The sequence below is a fragment of the Acomys russatus genome, chromosome 30, assembly GCF_903995435.1.
Source record: "Acomys russatus chromosome 30, mAcoRus1.1, whole genome shotgun sequence".
Lineage (NCBI taxonomy): Eukaryota > Metazoa > Chordata > Mammalia > Rodentia > Muridae > Acomys > Acomys russatus.
Genome location: NC_067166.1, coordinates 21,178,522 through 21,198,187, shown reverse-complemented (window position 1 = coordinate 21,198,187; position 19,666 = coordinate 21,178,522). Strand labels below are relative to the sequence as shown.

General features: G+C 42.7%; 3 protein-coding genes across 3 annotated transcripts in view; 2 read left to right on the top strand and 1 right to left on the bottom strand.

The window, feature by feature from the left end:
* Taf9 (TATA-box binding protein associated factor 9) overlaps positions 1-19,666 on the bottom strand; it is a 720,252-nt gene that overhangs the window by 311,089 nt on the left and 389,497 nt on the right. The window lies entirely within an intron of this gene.
* LOC127212339 (baculoviral IAP repeat-containing protein 1b-like) overlaps positions 1-19,666 on the top strand; it is a 179,828-nt gene that overhangs the window by 81,806 nt on the left and 78,356 nt on the right. The window lies entirely within an intron of this gene.
* The window catches only part of LOC127212362 (baculoviral IAP repeat-containing protein 1b-like), a 39,606-nt gene continuing 24,337 nt past the window's right edge, over positions 4,398-19,666 (top strand). The window contains exons 1-5 of the mRNA XM_051172467.1: positions 4,398-4,965; positions 6,212-6,311; positions 8,268-8,349; positions 9,098-9,149; positions 13,487-13,606. Of these exons, the coding sequence (XP_051028424.1) occupies positions 4,398-4,965; positions 6,212-6,311; positions 8,268-8,349; positions 9,098-9,149; positions 13,487-13,606 (922 nt within the window). The remainder of the gene's footprint in view (positions 4,966-6,211; positions 6,312-8,267; positions 8,350-9,097; positions 9,150-13,486; positions 13,607-19,666) is intronic.

The window sequence follows — 19,666 nt, the reverse complement described above, 5'->3', positions numbered from 1 at the left end:
ATGTTTTTTCTACCCACCCCTCTCGCATCCCACTAATCTTCCTCTCAAACCTCTGACACCTTCCTTAATTATTACACACACACATACACAGACACACACACACACACACACACACACACACACACACACATTTAGTCTTGTTCATATGTGTATGTGTTTAGGAATGACCTCTTGGGGTTGCATGACCTACGGGGGCTTGTCCCTGATGAAGAGTAATTCTCCATCTCAGCAGCTGTTCTTTGCCTATACTCCATACAGAGGTGAGGCCTTGGGACATTTCCTGCACCCACACTGACCTCCCAAACTGGTGTCATTCTGCAGGTCATGCTTAGGTGACCATATTGTCGAGAGTTCATGGTGCAGTATCCCTGTCATGTAAGTCATTGTAGCAGTCCCTAGGCTTTTCTCCTGTGTAGGAATACTGATTGATTTCTCTCTTGGCAGCTTCAGTGCACCTGAGATACCACGCGAGCTAATCCTCAAGGAGGAAGCTTGCAGATCTCTTGGAGCTTGATGCTTATTTCTAGTCCAAAGCACTGCTTCTCCATTGGGCTGGTTTACTGGGAAGGAATTCTTTTACCCTGTTTATATCTTGTACAGTTTGTCTTTGTCCTTCAACTATGACAGGTAGTTTTTCTGGGTACAGTAGTTTAAATTGGCGTCCTAGCGAGGGTTTCTGTTGTTGTAATGAAACACTGTGACCAAAGAGGTGGTTGGGAAGGAAAGGGTTTATTTTGATTACACTTTCACATTGTAGTCACTGAAGGAAGGACTTCACTGATAGGAACTCAAGCAAGGCTCCCACGCTTGCACAGCCTCCTTTCTTATAGAACCCAGGGCCACCCACAACAGGCTGCTCCCATGGATCAGTAATAAGAAAATGCCCTACAGCGTGATTTTATGCAGACATTTGCTCAATTGTGGTTCTCGCCTCTCAGATGACTATAGATTGTGTCAGGCTGACATAAAACTAGGTGGCACAGGCACTGACCTTGAATCCTTCACCTTCTTCTACGCCTATAATTAGAAGTCGTTGGTCTTTTCAGGATGTTCCAAAGGCCCTGCATGTTCCTTTCAGGTGGTTTTAAAGAGTTTACATATTCTTCCCTTGATTGGCCTAGTTCCTCTACTTTAATATTCTAACATACAGTATTAGAATGAGCCTAGTATTCTCTCTTCTATTTCATTCTATTCTATTGGTAAGGCTTCAATTTAATTTACTGGAAAAGCCCTAGTTAATTGTACAGATGATTCTGAATATCTGGGGTTGAACTGAAAGTGCCAGTTAACTACATGACCGCTAGGAGGTGCTGGTTAACTGAGAAAAACAAATTCTGAATGGCAACATTTCTAGGATTTATTTGGGTTACTCTTAAAAACCCCAACTTTAAAAATCAATTTACTAGACACCAGATAATGAAAGCGGGGCACAAATATTGTCTAAGTTCCTTGAGAAATTATACATTTTTTATATATAATTGTAAACCCGTTTTCAAAGTAACAAGGATTGGGTGCAGTGCATGTTGGAGTGAAGGTGTTTTACCTGTTGTTGTGAGCGGTAGCAGACTCTTCGGGAACTTCAAGTAGCCATGGACCAATATGTTGTTAAGGAGAACCCTAACCTCATGTTCAAAGAACTATCAGATACTTGTGCCTATGACAGCCCCTCAAATGTCACCTGGGATGGCCACTGGCATGCGTGGCTAGGAAGCCATCAAGACTCCTGACCTGCCTTTCCCCTTGGGAAACCAGTTCTCCATTCATTAGCAGACTTTAATTTCTCTTACAGAGAGACATAAAATCCTGATATGTGAAAAGCCATTGCAGGAAAAGCCCTGAGGGAGAAGCAGGGCCTTGACCATCCTCAAGGTAAAAGGACCTCAGGTGAGCATTAGCCAGAGCCAGTGCCTGGCACACACCAAAACCGTTAAGAGTGTGCATGCGCTTGACTCACTCTTCTTATTTCAGGGACCTAACTGAGGAAATAAGAAAAATGTGGGAAAGATTTATTAATATTATTTTAAGAATATTGAACAGTAGTTCTTCTTTCTGTATGAAGGAAAAGGACAATGGCTTAAATATTCTATTAGGGAAGTAACTAAACAATTAAGTATTAACATGTTTTAAAAATGAAGAGGAGGGGTCAAGAGGGACGACTTAGTGGGCAAAAGGACATGTCTTATGTTGAGTTGACTTGAGTTGATCTCCAATCCCACTATAGAGAGAGGTGGAAGCAAACAGAACAACTTCTTGAAATCCTCTCTTCTCCAAAGAGCTCTGGGGCAGGTGTGCACCAGCACTCAAACTGCACACATATGGACTCACACTTCACACACGCTCACCCACACTGCACGCATTCACACTCATGCACACATACTCACACATGACGTGTGTCAAGGAAACTGGAATTCTTTTTTAGGGTTCTTAATCTTATAAGTAAGAAAAATTAAAGGACTCAAGAAATCTTGAGGACTGTTTTATTAGAGTCTGAATCAAAACAACAGGGCAGGCAAGCTGTAAATCTTGGCAACTGCAAGGAGGAAGAAATGGGGAAGAGAAGGCGTTGCCATTGGAGAGTGGGTCCAAGGAAATAGGCAGGTTCAACACGAAGGTCAACAGGCATTTGTATGGAGAGCAGGTCCAGAGTGTACAGAGCAACAGCAGGAAGTCCAGGATGTCAAGAACAGCATGTGTAGAGTCTGGGCTGGTGTGGGAAAGAGAGACTGAAAGCAGAAGGTAAGTCTCACTCTTAACTTAGCATTCAGAGCAGTGGACAGGCTAAGCGGTACTTCCTGGTGGAAGCTGTGGAAGCCGCTGCTCCCCCATGGGGCGTGGGGCCGCTAAGCAGTATGTCTTCTCCCCAAGAGGGTAAGTATTTGCCCCATCTCTTCAGCTTCTCTTCAGGTGAATGGGGTGTGGGCTCCTGGTCAGGCAATTCAAAGGCCTAGCAAGCTTAACTCTTAAAGGAAAAGGCAGTTATAAGCGACGTTGCAATCTTTGGAACAGAGCAGAGTGTCATGTGTCTAGCCAGGCCAGAAGTAGAGCTCCGATTTCATTCTTTTAGCCCAGAGGAAGCAGTTTTGTGATGGGAAATGGTGTCCAAAGCCAGTCAGAAGGGAGGGCTCTCTCCTTTAGTGCCTCAAAGGCTGCTGGTCTCTACTGAGTTACCTAGTGTTGACATCTCAAGCGTTAAGACCCTGGAGTCATTTATCAGTTGGTGTCAAGTCAGTCTGGCTCCTCTGGCTTCCAGCCATGGAAACAACTTGTTTTCCAGTTACCTGGCCTCAAACTGCCCAATCAGCTTGCGTCTTCTGTTCTCACCAGAAGTATGATGGAAAACCAAGCATGTTCATGCAGGCCTGTTAGCCCAGCTCTCTAGATGGAAAAAGAGGAAGAGAGCCACACATTTGATCCTAACCTGGTCTCTATATTGTTTTCCAGATTAGTATGGGATGTACCGTGAGCCTCTGTCTCAAAAATGTGTAACAAAACCAGATGGGTAGTGGTGGCACACACCTTTATTCCAAGCACTCTGGAGGCAGAGGAAGGAAGATCTTTGTGAAGTAGAGACTAGCCTGGTCTACAGAGTGAGTTCCAGGACAGCCAGGGCTACACAGTGAAACTCTATCTCAAAAAAACTAGAAGAAACATAGTGCCAAACTAAACAAAGCCAAAACCAGATCTACACTGCTGGCTGAGACAGCTGCTCAGTGGTGGGTCCTTGCTTAGTATGAAAAGGCCTCGGGCTCATTCCTGCCACCACACATAGCCAAACCCAATACATTGCCATATTTTTCAGTGTACAATGGAGCTTGTAGGCAAGAGAATAAATATTTCCTATATTGTACAGCAGTCATCTCAATAATTATTAGTCAGAAGACAGGGAACGGAGTGAAGGAGTTCCAGAGATTAACATCAAAGGTGGTGGAACTCCTAGCCTAGAATGGACTACAGGCAAGATTCTTGGTAAAAAACAAAAACAAAAAACAAACAAACAAACAAACAAACCAAGCACACATTGGGCTAAAGGACACTTGCAAGGCTTCATGAGGGAGTCAGGTCCCTCTGTCTGGTTCATTGCTAGTCCCCAAGGCCTTAGCCACTGCTTGACACCCAGGTGGGTGCTTAGCAAATATGTGTTGATTAAGAGGGTGAATTGATGTTTCATAGCTGCTCAAGCAACTTCTTTCTGTCTTTCACAAGTGGAGGTCAGAGGTCAATGTACAACAGTTGCTTGTTCTTACCTCCCTACCATGTGAGTCCTGGTGGACAAACTGAACTCAATGGGCTTGGGGCAAGCCTCTACTCACTGAGCCATCTTTCTGGCTCTGAACACAACCCTTCATGAGAAATATATTACAGACACCAATCCTCTGATTTCCTGTCTCTTTCAGAAAATGGCAGCCCAGAGAGAAGCCTGTGAGGAGAGAATTTGTGAATTTGATGATGATTTGGCCTCTGAGCTCTCTGCACTTCTCGGTCTGGACGCAGGTCAGGTCCTCAAGAGACAAGCAGAAGAGGACCATCAAGAACGGATGAAGATGAAGAAAGGCTTTAACTCACAGATGCGCAGTGAGGCCAGACGATTAAAGACTTTCATGAACTATGAGTCTTTTAGTTCATGGACGCCACAGGACATGGCAGCCGCTGGGTTTTACCTTACTGGGGTGAAACATGGGGTGCAATGTTTCAGCTGTAGTTTAATCCTCTTTGGCACCAGCATCAGGAAACTTCCCATAATAAGCCACAAGAAATTACGTCCAGAATGTGAGTTCCTTTTGGGCAAGGATGTTGGGAACATTGGCAAGTACGATGTAAGGGTGAAGGGTCCAGCGAGGACTCTGAGAGGTGGCAGAGCTCGGTACCAAGAAGAGGAGGCCAGACTGGAGTCCTTTGAGAGCTGGCCGTTTTATGCCCACGGGACATCGCCACGTGTTCTCTCCGCAGCCGGCTTTGTCTTCACAGGTAACTGGGTTCCATTTTGAGAGGTGTTCCTGTAAAATATAAAGTTCAGTTTCCATTTTTAAAAGATTTATGTGTTTGTGTGGGGGTGTGGGTTGGGATTTTCACAGTGAGTGCAGGCTCCGATGTAGTCTAGAAAAGAACATGAGATCCCCTGGCGCAGTGTTTACAAGTGACTGAGAACTGAGTGAGGTGGGTGCTGGGAGCCGAACTCAAGTCCAAGCAAATCCCTCTTAACTTGGACTCATCTCTGGAGCCTCTGTGTTCCTTATTTTTCTTCTTCCTCCTCCTTCTAGTACTACTACTTGTCAATCATTCCTTATTTGTTATTTGAGTCACACTAGATAGAGCTAGTCCATTAAACATTAACTTTGAAAACTGTACTTCCACTTAAATTACATTTAGTGTAGGATTATTAACTTGTCAAGTATTCATAAAAAAATAAAAAGGGTTTATGTAAATGTGGACATGTTTCTGTATATGTGGACCTAGAAAAGTTTTAACTGGAGGTTGAGGGCTTCGCTCTTTACTTGAGGCCTTCTTTAGCATGTGAAACGCCTTTGGTTTAGTCCCAGAACTGGAAAACAAAAATAAAAAGTCTCCAGAAACACTGGCTGCATTCCTAAGGTCCTGAAAATGGATCATGAGGCAGCCTGATGCCACTTTCCTCTAGCTGCACAGACATTACTATTCCTAGATTTCCTTGATTCATCTGATTTCTTTAGTTTTGGGAAGAGTTTTGTCTTTACCTGTTTAACTCCCATCCATGAGGCAAACTGTCTTGGAGAACACTACACTATGAAGTGCCTCAGGCACACACAGGTGTTAGGCCAGATGGGAATGACAAATGTAGCAGCATCTGTGCTGTGTGGAGTACACACGGATGCTAAACACGCCTGAGCACTCATCCTAACTCACCCCGTTTGCCCTTCCTCCACCTTTCCTAGTTCACCGAGGTTCAGAGAATTAGAGAGCACTGCCTTTCTAGCCATGGAAATGCCATGGCAGTCTGTGGGAAGCCGGCATGTTGAGGGCTGTGTATGTGGAGGATGGCCATGGTGGGGGACAGAGGTCCGGAGCTCAGAAGGGGGTCATTTAGGGCAGTGTGGGGCTGTGGCCAGGGATTCAGCCAGAGAGGCCGTGGAAGAGCAGACATGCTGCAGTCTGTCTTGTTCTGGTTCAGTGGGATCAGCTCCAGGACATACGAGGTGCCATTGCTGGCCAGTCACACACTTGCCTGCATCTGTAGGAGAAAGGGACACCGTGCAGTGTTTCTCCTGTGGTGGATGCTTGGGAAACTGGGAAGGAGGAGACGATCCCTGGAAGGAGCATGCCAAGTGGTTCCCTAAGTAAGTGGATAATGGATGCGTTTTACATTTTCATCTTTAATTTTGTTGTTGTTGTTTGTTTGTTTGTTTGTTTGTTTGTTTGTTTTGTAAAATAAAACTAGAGACAAAAGGACAGCCTTGTTGCAAAACAACATGAGATCTGACTTTCTTGCTTTTATGTTATTTTCGGTTGTAAAAGGATAAGCAGTCATGTCTAATATCATTATATATGTTAGGCGGTATTCAAATGCCCTTCTCCCTTCATCTTTTTTGAGTTTTCACATTGACTCAGTGTTTGTGTGTGTGTGTGTGTGTGTGTGTGTGTGTGTGTGTGTGTGTGTGTGTCCCATCTCTTTGATTCTGTTGTATATGTGTTTTGAGAAAAGAGTAGCAGGGCCGTCAGGATAGAAACAGAAGCAGGAGCAGACAGATTCCATATAGGGATGCTGCTTATTGCCTCGTTCCCAGGATCGTGTCCAGCTACCTTTCGTATGCATGCCAGGACACCTTCTCAGGATGGCACTGCCCACAGTAGATGGGGCCCTCGCACATCAGTCATTATCAAAAAAAAAAAAAAAAAAAAAAATGCCCCACAGACTTGCCTACAAGCTAATCTGATTGAGGTGCTTTCTCAACTCAGGTTCCCTCTTCCCGGATGACTCTAGCTTATATGAAATTGTCCAAAACAAAAGCAGAACTAAACAGCAGGTTCAATTTTTAAATGATGACACATTTTTTTTCATTTTCTATATATGGACAGCCAGAATTTTATTTTTATTTTTTTCTCCATCTTTTTTGTTAAAGAGGCCATCTTTACTCCAAAGTAATTTCTCCAATTTAAGTTTTTTTTTCCATTCTTTAATTTTATTAATTTATTCATATTACATCTCGATTGTTAGCCCTTCCCTGTTTCCTCCCATTCTTCCCTTCCTCCCGTTTCTCCCCTTCTCCCCTCCCCTATGTCTGTGACTGAGGGAGGCCTCCTCCCCCTATATATGCTCTTAGAATATCAAGTCTCTTCTTGGTAACTTGCTATCCTTCCTCTGAATGCCACCAGGTCTCCCCATCCAGGGGACATGGTCAGAAAAGGGACACCAGAGTTTGTGTGAGAGTCAGATCTCACTCTCCACTCAACGGTGGAGAATATCCTGTTCGTCGGCTAGGTCTTGGTAGGGGTTCAAAGCTTACTGCCTATATTCTCCTTGGCTGGTGCCTTAGTTTGAGGAGGACCCCAGGATCCAGATCTGCCTGTCATAAAGTTCTTCTTGTAGGTTTCCAGGACCCTGTGGGTCCTACTATTTCCCCTTTCTTCCATGCTACTTGGAAGAAATAAAGGAAGAAATAAAAGACTTCCTGAAATTCAATGAAAATGATGGAACAACATACCCAAAATTGTGGGACACATTGAAAGCAGTGCTAAGAGGAAAATTCATAGCACTAAGTGCCTTCAAAAAGAAAAAGGAATCATCCCACGTAAACAACCTAACAACACATCTGGAAGCTATAGAAAAAAAAAAAAGGAAGCAGAAACACCCAAGAGGAATAGACGCCTAGAAATAATCAAACTCAGGGCTGAAATCAATAAATTAGAAACAAAGAGAACAATCCAAAGAATCAACCAAACCAAGAGCTGGTTCTTTGAGAAAATTAACAAGATAGACAAACCATTAGCCAACCTAACTAAAAGACAGAGAAACACTATCCAAATTAACAAAATCAGAAATGAAAAGGGAGACATAACAACAGACACTGAAGAAATACAAAGAATCGTATGATGACACATTTTATCATTAATATAAATTTAAAATTTCTTACAACACAATGTCAATGCTCATGAGTAAGACTTCAGGGAAAATTGACTGTTTTATTGCAATATTAAATTCAACAATTTGATGGGGTTTTAGTGAGTATTTATTGTGATATAGACAATCTTCATCACAATATTAAGGGTAAGTTTTAACCCTATTTTAATTATAGATGTGAATTTCTTCGAAGTAAGAAATCATCAGAGGAAATTGCCCAGTATATTCAAAGCTACGAGGGATTTGCTCATGTAACGGTAATTTACAACACTAACTCTACCCAATAGTGTATGCTCATTACCTAATTCGACGTGAATTATAGGGTGAGGGTTTGTTACCCAGACTTCCACTTCCAGCCTAGATTCTTTGGCTTTCTTCTGCCACCTCCTTCATCTTCCCTCTGACTGCGGCCACTACCCTAGCTTCCTTCTGCTGCCTCCATCCCGATGATGGCTGCCTCAGTCTTTTGCCCTAGTACCTGGAGGAGGCAGGGCATCTGCAGGCTCCTGCAGTGGTTACTTAGGTTCTTAAACCAGTAAGGGCTTCCTGGTGGCAAGCAGTGGGAACCGCAGCCCAAACTGAGGCCAGAGCAGACTGCATTGGCTGACTGACTCAGAAGCACATGTGAAGACAGTGTGGGCTTAGAGTCGGCCTGCAGTTTTCTCACAGGGAGAGCTGCTCAACTGGAGAGGCCTTCTGAGGTGAGCTTCCTTCCTGTGAGTACTTCGAGAGTCAAATAACATCTCTGTGTGTAACCGTGTTCTGTCCTTGAGCTGGGATCTGGTGAGAGTGACCCGGAGATAGGTTCTATTTCACTGATTTTCGACACTGCACAAAAATTGTCAAGATCAATTGAAATCAAACCAAAATTAAAGGGCTGCTTTGTCCAAATTCTGCTGCTCTAATGAAACTTCACTTCAGAGAGGAAAGCCCTTCAGTTGTAGCTCACAGATAGATGTGTATCACATAAGTTATCAGTCACTCACCTGTATTTCTGTTCCTCAGGGAGAACATTTTGTGAATTCCTGGGTCAGAAGAGAATTACCTATGACATCAGGTAAAACCTCAGGGACATTCCTAAGGCTTTGTTGTTTCTTTCCTTTCTTTTTGCTCTCTCTCTCTCTCTCTCTCTCTTTCTCTCTCTCTCTCTCTCATGTGTGTGTGTGTGTGTGTGTGTGTGTGTGTGTGTGTGTGTGTGTGTGTGTGTGTACCACATGTATACATGTGCTTTTGGAAGACAGACAAAGGCATCAGATCCCTTGGAGGTGGAGTAACAGGGTTTTGTGAACTGCCTGTTGTGGGTGCCAGGAGTTGACTCTTGTCCTATGGAAGAGCCATCATCTCTCCAGTCCTCATTAACTTCTTTAGAAATTATTTTCATAGGTGATTTCCCTATTATGGAATGAGTCTGGTTTGGTTTGGTTTCTACTTTATGGGCAGGAGTGACAGTTCAGTGGTTAATGCACTTGCTGTTCTTGCAGAGGATTCAGGTTAGAGTCACAGCACCCTCTGGCAGCTGACAACTCTGCAAGTCCAGTTCCAGAGGATCCAGCGCCCTCCTCTGACTTCCATGGCCCCTGCACAATTGTTGTGTAGTGAACATGCAGACGAAACACCTACATCAAAAATAAGACTATGTGAATCTTTAAAAGAAAAATTTTCACAAATTTACACTCAAATATTTAATTATTATTGTATGAATATATGTAATATATAAAGTGAAGAAACCAGAGGACAACTTGTAGGAGTTGGTTCTCTCTTTGTACCATGAGGAGTCCAGGAATTAATCAAAAGGTTGTCAGGTTGAGTGGCAAGCATCTGTACCATGGAGCCATCGAACTGGTTTAGTTTTTAGCTTAGGTGAGCAGAGCTAACTATGGTAGGGTTGGTGCTGTAATAGATGCTACCTAAAAACAACTAAATTTTTGGATAAAATGATTAGGAATCAATTTTCAGGGGCCCTCCTATCCTGGAATCGCCTCAAACTCATATGAACCCTGAACTTTTTTTCTTCTGGCAGAGACAGAGTTTCTCAGATGTTGAGGATGGAAGTAAGAATATCCTGAAGGCTAAGAGAGCATGCTACTAACTGAGCTACACCCTTAATTCCCAAAACATTCTGAGATCGCTCAGTGAGCCATTGAGGAGTGAAGGAATATTCACACTAGAATGAGGTGACAGGGCTGAGGATATTACTCATTTGCCTAGACTGGGCAAGGTCTTTGGTTCCATCACAGCAACCACAGGAAAACAAAGCCTTATTGTTAGGAATTTAACTCAATTACACAGCATCTATAAAGCAAGTAGGACAGGCTCTGACTACAGTCCCAGCAGAGGTCAGAGGCACGGGGCCAAGAGACAGTGGACAGGATGAAACCACCCATAATACACAAAAATTCTGTGGTCAGCTGAGTACGGTTGTCCAGTCCCAGCAGAGCTCAGAGACAAGGGGGCAGGGGACGGTGGACAGGATGAAAACATAATACATTTGAATTCTTTGGTCAAGTGAGTATGATTGCTCGTCTCTGCAGTCCCTGCTCTTGGAAGCTGGAAGGAGGTGCTTATGGCCAGGTTGGACTATGATATCAGGTTAGAGGCCAGTATTGGCTGCATGAGGTTAACACCAAGTATAGAGGTCCGTGTCTGTAATCCCAGCACTAAGAAAGCTGAGGCAGAAACGTGACAAGTTGAGGGACAGCGTGGCTTAGGCTCCATAGCAAACCATTGTGCCCTCCCCCAGTAACATGAGGGTAAAGGGATGTCTCAGGTGTTGCGAGTACTTGTTGTTCTTGCAGAGGACTCAGGTTCAGTTCAAAGTGTCTACATGGTAACGGCTTACAACAACCTGTACCTCCCTCTCAAGGGGATCTGACATTCTCTATGGCCACCTGGGTCCCCGGGCACACATGGGGTATACTTACATACATATTGGCCAAACACTCACACATACATGTAGTGAGAATTTTGGTGTCTTTAGAAACACAGAAATCTTATGGGATTGTGTATTTGGCTTAATCCCAGGTGTGGGATATGGGGTTGCTTCAGATTGTCCACAGCAGCTGACTATGATTTGCCTCATGCTGCACGGGGTGTGATTTAGCCAAATGTAGATAGTTTTTGCAAGTATATGACATTTGGAATTCTGAAGATTCTTGAGAGTATATAAATGCTAGAGCCCTGAGAGGGGCAGCGGCTGTTGCTTGTTCTCCTCCTCCTCCTCCTCCTCCTCTTCCTCCTCCTCCTGCTTCAGGTTGCTGGTTGCTGTTGTTGGTTGCACTTTATCAAGTGGTTGTAAACAAAAGGACAAGTAGAAAAAAATGAATATCCTGACAATGAATCTCAAACTTGCCCCGAGGAACTCAATGCCCCTAACTAGCAGGAAGTGGTGTAACAATAGTGATGCCTGCTTTCCTCGATAAACTTCTTTCTCTCCTGCTTAGTGTTGGGAGGTCGGAAGAGTGGAATAAGAGTGGAGAAGGGACCAGGCATGGTGGTGCATGCCTGTAATACCAGCACTCAGAAGGCAGAGACAGGTGGATCTCTGTGAGTTTGAGGCCAGCCTGGTCTACAAAGTGAGTCCAGGATAGCCAAGGATACACAGAGAAACCCTGTCTCGAAAAAGAAAAAGAAAAAGAAAAAGAAAAAAGAAAAATAAAAAGAGTGGAGAAGGGTAGTAGATAAAAGAACCCCCCCAAGGCCAAAAGTCTGGCTACACATACATACATACTTGAGTGCTTGCACACACACAGACAGACAGAAAGACACATGCACACACAGTAACACAGAGATGGCATCCTTCTCGATGGAACCAACACTTTCCAGTAACTTGCTAAAAAAGCAAACACAAAGGGAAAAAGGAAAAGCAGACATTGTCTATTCTCTAGGTCTTTGGAAGGCAAAGTTGTTCTTTGACCACATAGGCAGGAATCTACAAGAAAGGTGATATTATGGACATAGAGAATGGGTTGCTCAAAAAAGGCATGCTCATGAATGCTACCATAGCAAAACTAAAGGATTCTACATGCTATAGGCACGGGTAAAGAAGCAGGTTAAGGGCAGGATTCATGGGAAGAGTTACTGTGTATGTTGAACCTGTTAGGAAGTACAAGGATCGGGGTGGGGCAATGAGTGCAGCAGAGTCCTTTCCTTGCCAACACAGGCTTTGCTTTAACTCCAGAACCCATGTGACAAAAGCCAGATATCATTGTTGTGAATGTGGAATCCAAGGCTAGGGAAGCAGAAACACATAGAATCCAGGATTCTACAACCTCAACATGGAAGTGAGACCCCCTCACTCATAACAAGAGAGAAACAGTGAAGGCTGTCCTCTGACTGCACAGATGTGAGAAACAGTGCAGGCTGTCCTGTGACTCCAAACATGTGAGGAGCAGTGAAGGCTGTCCTCTGACTCCACACATGTGAGGAGCAGTGCAGGCTGTCCTCTGACTCCACACATGTGAGGAGCAGTGCAGGCTGTCCTCTGACTCCACAGATGTGAGAAACAGTGAAGTCTACTGTGTGACTCCACAGATGGGAGTCTTACATGCACACACACACCCACACACACATGAATACACACAGAACCATAAGTCCTGAGACGGCTTCCTGACAAGGTGAAGGGAAGGGTCAGATATAGAAGGAAGCCAAAGAAAGTCTGAAGCGGCAGCCTGCTCCCGCCAGAGAACACACGGTGAGCAGTAAGGAAAGAGCAGAGCCTTCTCCCTGTGCCCTCATGCCTTAATAGAGGTCACAGTAAAATAAAGGAAAGGTTTCTACACTGCAAAAGTGTAGTATTCTCTATGCCAGAGAAATACTAAAAGCAAAAGGAAAGAAATCCTAATCCGGGGATTAAGTGTGAATCCAGGAAAGCATTCACTGTGAGAGGCTTGTGAGACCAAGGCAAGTGCACTTCAGTCTTCAAGTCCTCACAGTGTGGAGAGGACATGGACCAGTGTCCAGAGGCCAGGATGAGGTGGGCAGTGTCATGGAGACCCCTCAGCAAGGTCGTCTCTGACCCAAGCCATCTAAGAGACTGTGTTAAGGGAGCCTCAGGGGAAAGGACCTTTCTCAAATCTTGACACTGACTCTGGAAGCAGGAGTCTCCTCTGGATTTTGTCATATCCTGATTCTAGATGATCAAGCATAGTCTAAGTTGCATTTTAACACATTGATCACAATGGAAATGAAGGGAATGGATGGACTACCCCGGTCCCAGCACTCTGCTCCAGCTGTTCTAGCCCGGTCGCTCTTGAGTGTTTTGCCCCTCCCTGCCTTCCTCACCACCCTCAGTCACTTTGACACAGGCGCAGATCATCAGGTCCTTCCACCACACTCACAGCTAACTTGAACTTGGCGACCACAGCCTGCTGCTCTCACCTACATCTTTTCCCCAAGCTTACTGCAATGACAGCGTGTTTGCCAATGAAGAACTGAGGATGGACACTTTTAAGGACTGGCCCCGCGAATCACCTGTGGCTGTTGAGGCTCTGGTCAGAGCAGGCCTTTCCTACACAGGTGAGTCAGGGTTTTCCCCTTTGTTTTTATGTTTATGTGTGTGAGTGTTTCCCTGCATGTAAGTAAGTGTGCCACATGCGTGCATGGTGCCCTCAGAGGCCAGACACCATGTTCCATTCTGGAGCTGGATTTATAATTTTCTCTGAGCCATCATTTGGGTGCTGGAACCAAACCTGCTCTTTGGAAGAGAAGCCGGTGCTCTTTATGCTGAGATTCTCTTCAGCACCCGAGTCGGTGTCTTGTGTCTACCACATATTCTAACCCTGCTCTTGCATCTTTCTTTAGTCTTCATCATTTGTCATAGACCTCTTTGGAGCCCTACTAAGTCTTCAGTTTTCCATAGTTCTTTCAGTGCTCAGTCTATGAAATTGTGGATTCTGCATTCACCTCATGTAGTAGTGTGCATGGTTTTCCTCTCGGCCCCAAGCTCCCAGAATAATGGCTCATGAGTCTCAAAATGTATTTACATATATCTAGGCCCTATAGTTAGGCTCTTCTCTGACTAGCTCATAATTTACCATAACACATTTATATTAATCTAAACTCTCCCATGTGGCTAGTTACCTCTGCTCAGGTACCATGTATCTGTTTTCCTCACCTCTTCCTGGAGAAGCTCTTGTGCCTGGCACTACCCCAGAATCCTTTCTGCCTGCCAGATATCCCATCTTCTATTCTACCCTTTCTATAGGCCATAGTTTTTTAGTTGACTGGCAATGCATCCATACAATACACAAGATATTCTCTGTTCAAATTCTACCTTTAGCCCAATAAAAGGCTCTCCTTCTTAAATAATAAACTATATAATAATAACAATGATGAGATAATAATGAAAACTATTAGGTAATATTTACATTTACAATGTTCATCCATACACACCTGGCAATTTGGAGAAAGTATTCAAGCGCCTATTCTATCTTGGTGAGTTCAGAGTTCTGTACCTAAATAATTTTATTTATTTATTTATTTATTTAAGATTTATTTATTACTTAAGTAGACAGTGTTTTTTCTGCATGTATGCCTGCATGTCCAAACAGGATACCGAATCTCAGAATAGATGCTTGTGAGCTACCATGTGGTTGCTGGGAACTGAACTCAGGACCTTTGGAAGAGCAGGCAGTGCTCTTAGCCTCCGAGCCATCTCTCCAGCTCCTCTAAAACATTTTCTGTCACTACTAACCTTACCAACCTCAAAACGTCTTCATAGACGTACAAACATCTTCTCAAATCCTATAGAATATAAGCTTAATAGTAAGACTCTAACTATCTGTGCTTCCCCATCACAGACTTGAGACGGCCTAAATAGTACTTAAGTATGTAGACAATGCAGGCAAGCAGCTTCCAATACTAAGAATTGAGAGACATCTGGCTTCGTGGACAGTCACTCAAAATCTCTCTATACTGCTGGAACATCATATTCAGCCTTCTGGCCCAAAATTTCTGACAGACATATTTTTGAAACAGAAATTATGAAAGACTTGCTTACCCTGCCTTGGCTGTTGACTTTGCCTGCATCTAAGTTTTGCCCTTTTTGGACGGCATACTGTCTGCAGAGGGAACAGGGGCATTTCCTTTCCCAGTGGCAGCTTTCCACTTTTGAAGCAAACTCCTAAAGGAGATTCTTCAATGCTTGCCATCTTCTTTGAAGTCAAATGGGGATGCTGTCAGGAAATGGCACGTCTCCACGTCAAGAATGTTAAATTAGTAAAAACATCTTTCAATGCAATATTCTTTAGGTCTCTGAGGTTTTTGAGGACCACCTATCTATATACATTTACATAGTGTATAATCATTGTCTGTCTGTCTGTCTGTCTGTCTGTCTGTCTGTCTGTCTATCTATCTATCTATCTATCTTCTATCTATTATATCTATCTATCTATCTATCTATCCATTATCTCTATCTATCTATCTATCTATCTATCTATCTATCTTCTATCTATTATATCTATCTATCTATCTATCTATCTATCTATCTATCTATCTATCTATCTATCGCAAATCTGAATAGGCAAATGCTGCTTGTTTCTAGCGATTTACTATCTGTTCAACTTAGAATGTATATTTTTGTGACAAACTAGACTAGTATCTGGCATGACCATGAGTTTGATTGACTAACTAATTTTATTGATTATTAACTTGCATGACTTAATTATCCTAAACAGTTTGTAACAGCATCTTTAAAAGACTGGAACTAAACATTGTATTTATAAGTGAGTTGAATAGGTCCAATACCTTCTATGAGAGTGAAACACAAAATATAGTATGTATATCAAAAATAATTTTAAATTAGTACCAATATACAAAAATCTAAACCATTTAGGATTATTGGGTTACAAAATGCTCTTTAAGACTAGATTTAATAATCTGCCCTTTTTCCTATCATTCCTGTATTATTCATATATGTATTCCTATAATCTCCATTGTCTTTTCAACTATTTTTCCCTTATCTAAAAAAAGACAGGGTAGAGAAAAAAAGGAATAGGGAAGTTGCTGAGTCTAAGTTTCTATACCTTGCTTTTTCACTGATCAAGACTAGTTAATAACCTGTAACTAACCCCACTCAACAATAAGCATCCATCACTCAGTAGAGCTACCAAAACCTTCTATCATGCCTTTTAGGAAATGGGGTGATGTTCTCTTAAAATTTCTTCCTGTTGGGTTAGGGTATATTATTCCTTTTGGGTGGCCCAAATAAAACGGTTGTAAATGGTTAAGAAATGTAGCAGTAACATCTGCTGTCCAGTCTTTAAAAGCTGTGAAAATGTAGGCTTACATGAAGTCCTGTTTGGAACAGTCTAAAAGGCTGGACCAATTGGGATCATTAGCTTTTTTTGAAGCTGTCCTAGAAACAAGCTTTGATGAAACAGCAACTGAAGCAGTCTGAAGCTGGATCAAGAAGGATGCTAGAATAATCATGTCTCAGCATCTTTCTCAGAATCCTCATGGGTGTGTCTCATCAAGGCCATCTCCATTCCATTGGTGTTTGGTCCTTTTGTTTTATAAACATATAAAATCTCACAAGTAATAGATAGTTCTGTAATAATCTATGTATGGAATGTATACTGTACACAAATCAGTTGAAGGTGATTCTCTGTTCTTTGTTTAAGCATGTGAAATACATTGTTATGGCCAAATTTTGAAACTCCCCAAACAGACCACCCAAGAGCAGAGTCCAAATGCAATGGCAAGGAAGTCTTTATTGCAGGTTCAAACCCGGGACATACCTCCAATGCACTGACACAGCAGATGCAGGGAAGTGGCCTTGAGTCTCAATTGAAGGGGTTTTTTGTAGGTTTTAGACAAAGAAATGGGTTTTACAGTATATGATTGGATGGCATTTGGGCAGAAAAGCTGCAAGCAGGGGATTACAAGCTTTGGCATTTCATGGTTGGGTAATAGGTATAGGGGCAAGTTAGCCTATAGAAAAGACTGGTTGAAGCAGTCATGGGAGTGTTAGGAACTTTGGCCTGGCTTTTCTTAATTGGTTGTTGCTATGGTCATCTTGACCAGCAGAGAGTATATTTGGACTCTCCCAAGGTGAGATGATTCTGTTGCTAGGGAGTATTTTTCTGTTTAGACTAGTTTGTAGTTTTTCTGGGTTCAGCCCTTGGCTAGGTTTAACACAAAATGAGTTTCTTTTTCAAGATGGAGTTTGTCTGATCCTTACAACATCTGTCTTTCTTTATAAGCTAGTATGAACTGTAATACCAATTTTTATCTATGCATATGAGAGGATGACATGATAAGTCCTGAGGATTCTGTAGCCAACAAGATTAATGACTACATATAAACATTCATGTCTTAGGCAGTCTCAGAGCTGTTCTCATATAGGGATCAGCACATACTTTACCTGTCTTGTTGGTCTGTCTGTAGCCAAGACTTTCAGGAGGCCTTCCCCTGTCAGCAATTTAGATGGATGATACAGCTTTCCTTCTCTTGTGGAAAGAAATGCAAACCCAAAGCAACATACCTCCTTTCTTCCGTTCTGGAATTAGGACTTCTATAGGATGATCTAACTAATCAAGCCTTTCTAAAATCCAGTGCTTTTTAACAGCTGCACTACTTGTCTCATGACCTTTTAAAAAATTCACAGTTAGCCAGCCATGGTGGCACAAGGCTGTGATCCCAGTTCTCAGGGAGGCAGAGGCAGGCAGATCTCTGTGAGTTTGAGGCCAACCTGATCTACAAAGCAAGTCCAGGACAGCCAAGGCTATACAGAGAAACCCTGTCTTGAAAAACAAAACAAAACACAACAAAAATGATAATTAAAAAGACACCAATTAATTTATTTCTGGGAAATGCTATATCGCCCTTTCTGTTCTATGAGCATTTTCTTTAAATTCATGTGAGATTTCTCTACAATTGTTCATCCTGTAAGATTATAGGATATATCTCAACATTTTCAATGCCATAGTGTCTAAAAATATTGCTGTATTCTAACAGATACATATATTGAAGCATCATCAGCTTCCATCTATAAAGGCATTTCCAAGATAGTAATAATTTCCAGCAATTGTGCAACCTCAGAATCATACTCCCTAGAATTCACTGCAAGAGCCCATTAGAATTCTGAATATGCATCAATAATATGGTGCATCACCACGTGTACAAATCTTAAGTCTTCAAACTTTACAAAATGAAACAATCTATTGTATGACATTGTTTCAAGGTGGCAGCAAACATGATCTGTACTCTCAATTCAGAATATAGACCTTCACTTAATACTTGATCTTTGACAGTATAAATATATTATCCAGTCTGACCATGTTGGTTTATAACTGAAGCCTTTTTATCTAGCACCTCTCTGGGCTGCCTTTTTAATTCCTTACGCCTTGTGGATTTCTCTCATCTGGAACTACCTCTTTTGGTGTTATTATGAGCTGCAGACTGGATTACTCTGCAGGTTCCCTATTTTGATTCGAATAGTCCTCCAGCCTCTCCTCTTACGGTCTCTGATCTAGCATCTAATGTTTCAGTTTCTTCTTTTCTTTTTTTTCCAGTTTCTTCTTTTCAATGTCTGCCTTAATTCGATCTCATCTAAAGGGGACATTCAAAACTGTAATCATCACTGAAAAGATAAGCATTTTTATGTTGACAAACAAAACAAAGTTGTATGGAGTCCAAGTGCACTGTGTTCTTGTGTCTTCCTTCATTTTTACGTAGAGAATATTTTTCTTTTTTAGTTTCAAAACCTCTCCATAAGGACTTTACTTTCTTATATCCAAACCAAACACTTTTTCATGTGAATTTTTTTCATACCCAGCTTCCCTTCTCTTTTATTGTTTTCCAATAAAACTCTTGGGACTTATCAGTTTGTACCTTAGGCTGCTGTTACTCCCACCCCAGCCATTCACAGCTAGCCAGCCTTTCGAAGCTGCTGCCTCTGCCCTGCTTGGGTTGGTGCTTCTCTCTGGCCAGAGGAACTTGTAAGACATTCTCCACCGTTAAGTGGAGAAAGAGATCTGACTTTCACACAAACTCTGGTGCCCCATATTTGACCATGTCCCTTGGATGGAGACGCCTGGTGGCACTCAGAGGAAGGATAATAGGTCATCAAGAGGAGACTTGATACCCTATGAGCATATACAGGGGGAGGAGGTCTCCCTCAGTCACAGACATAGGGGAGGGGAATGGGGGGGGAAGCGGGAGGGAGGGAGGAATGGGAGAATACAAGGGATGGGCTAACAACTGAGATGTAATTTGAATAAATTAATAATAAAAAAGGAAAAAAAGTCATTGAAAAAAAAAAAAGTTTCTAGTTTGGATCTGAATTGGGCTGCAGTTTTCCCATGGGCCTTCTCTCTCTCTGACCCTTCCCCCTCCTCCCCTTCTCTCTAACCCCTTTCTGGGACTATTCCATGCTTGGGAGAAATCACAGGTACTGTGCCCTTGGGCTCTGGTCCTAGGGGCACCACAGCATAACCTCCACTTACTACTCTCTGCCAGCTTTGCTGAAAAGTGAAATCTGTTAAAGGGACTGTGGCCCTGGTATACACTCAGCTTTGGTTCTCTGCTATTTGGCTAAGAAGCTACCTTTCACCTGGGACTTCTCAGACTGTAAGC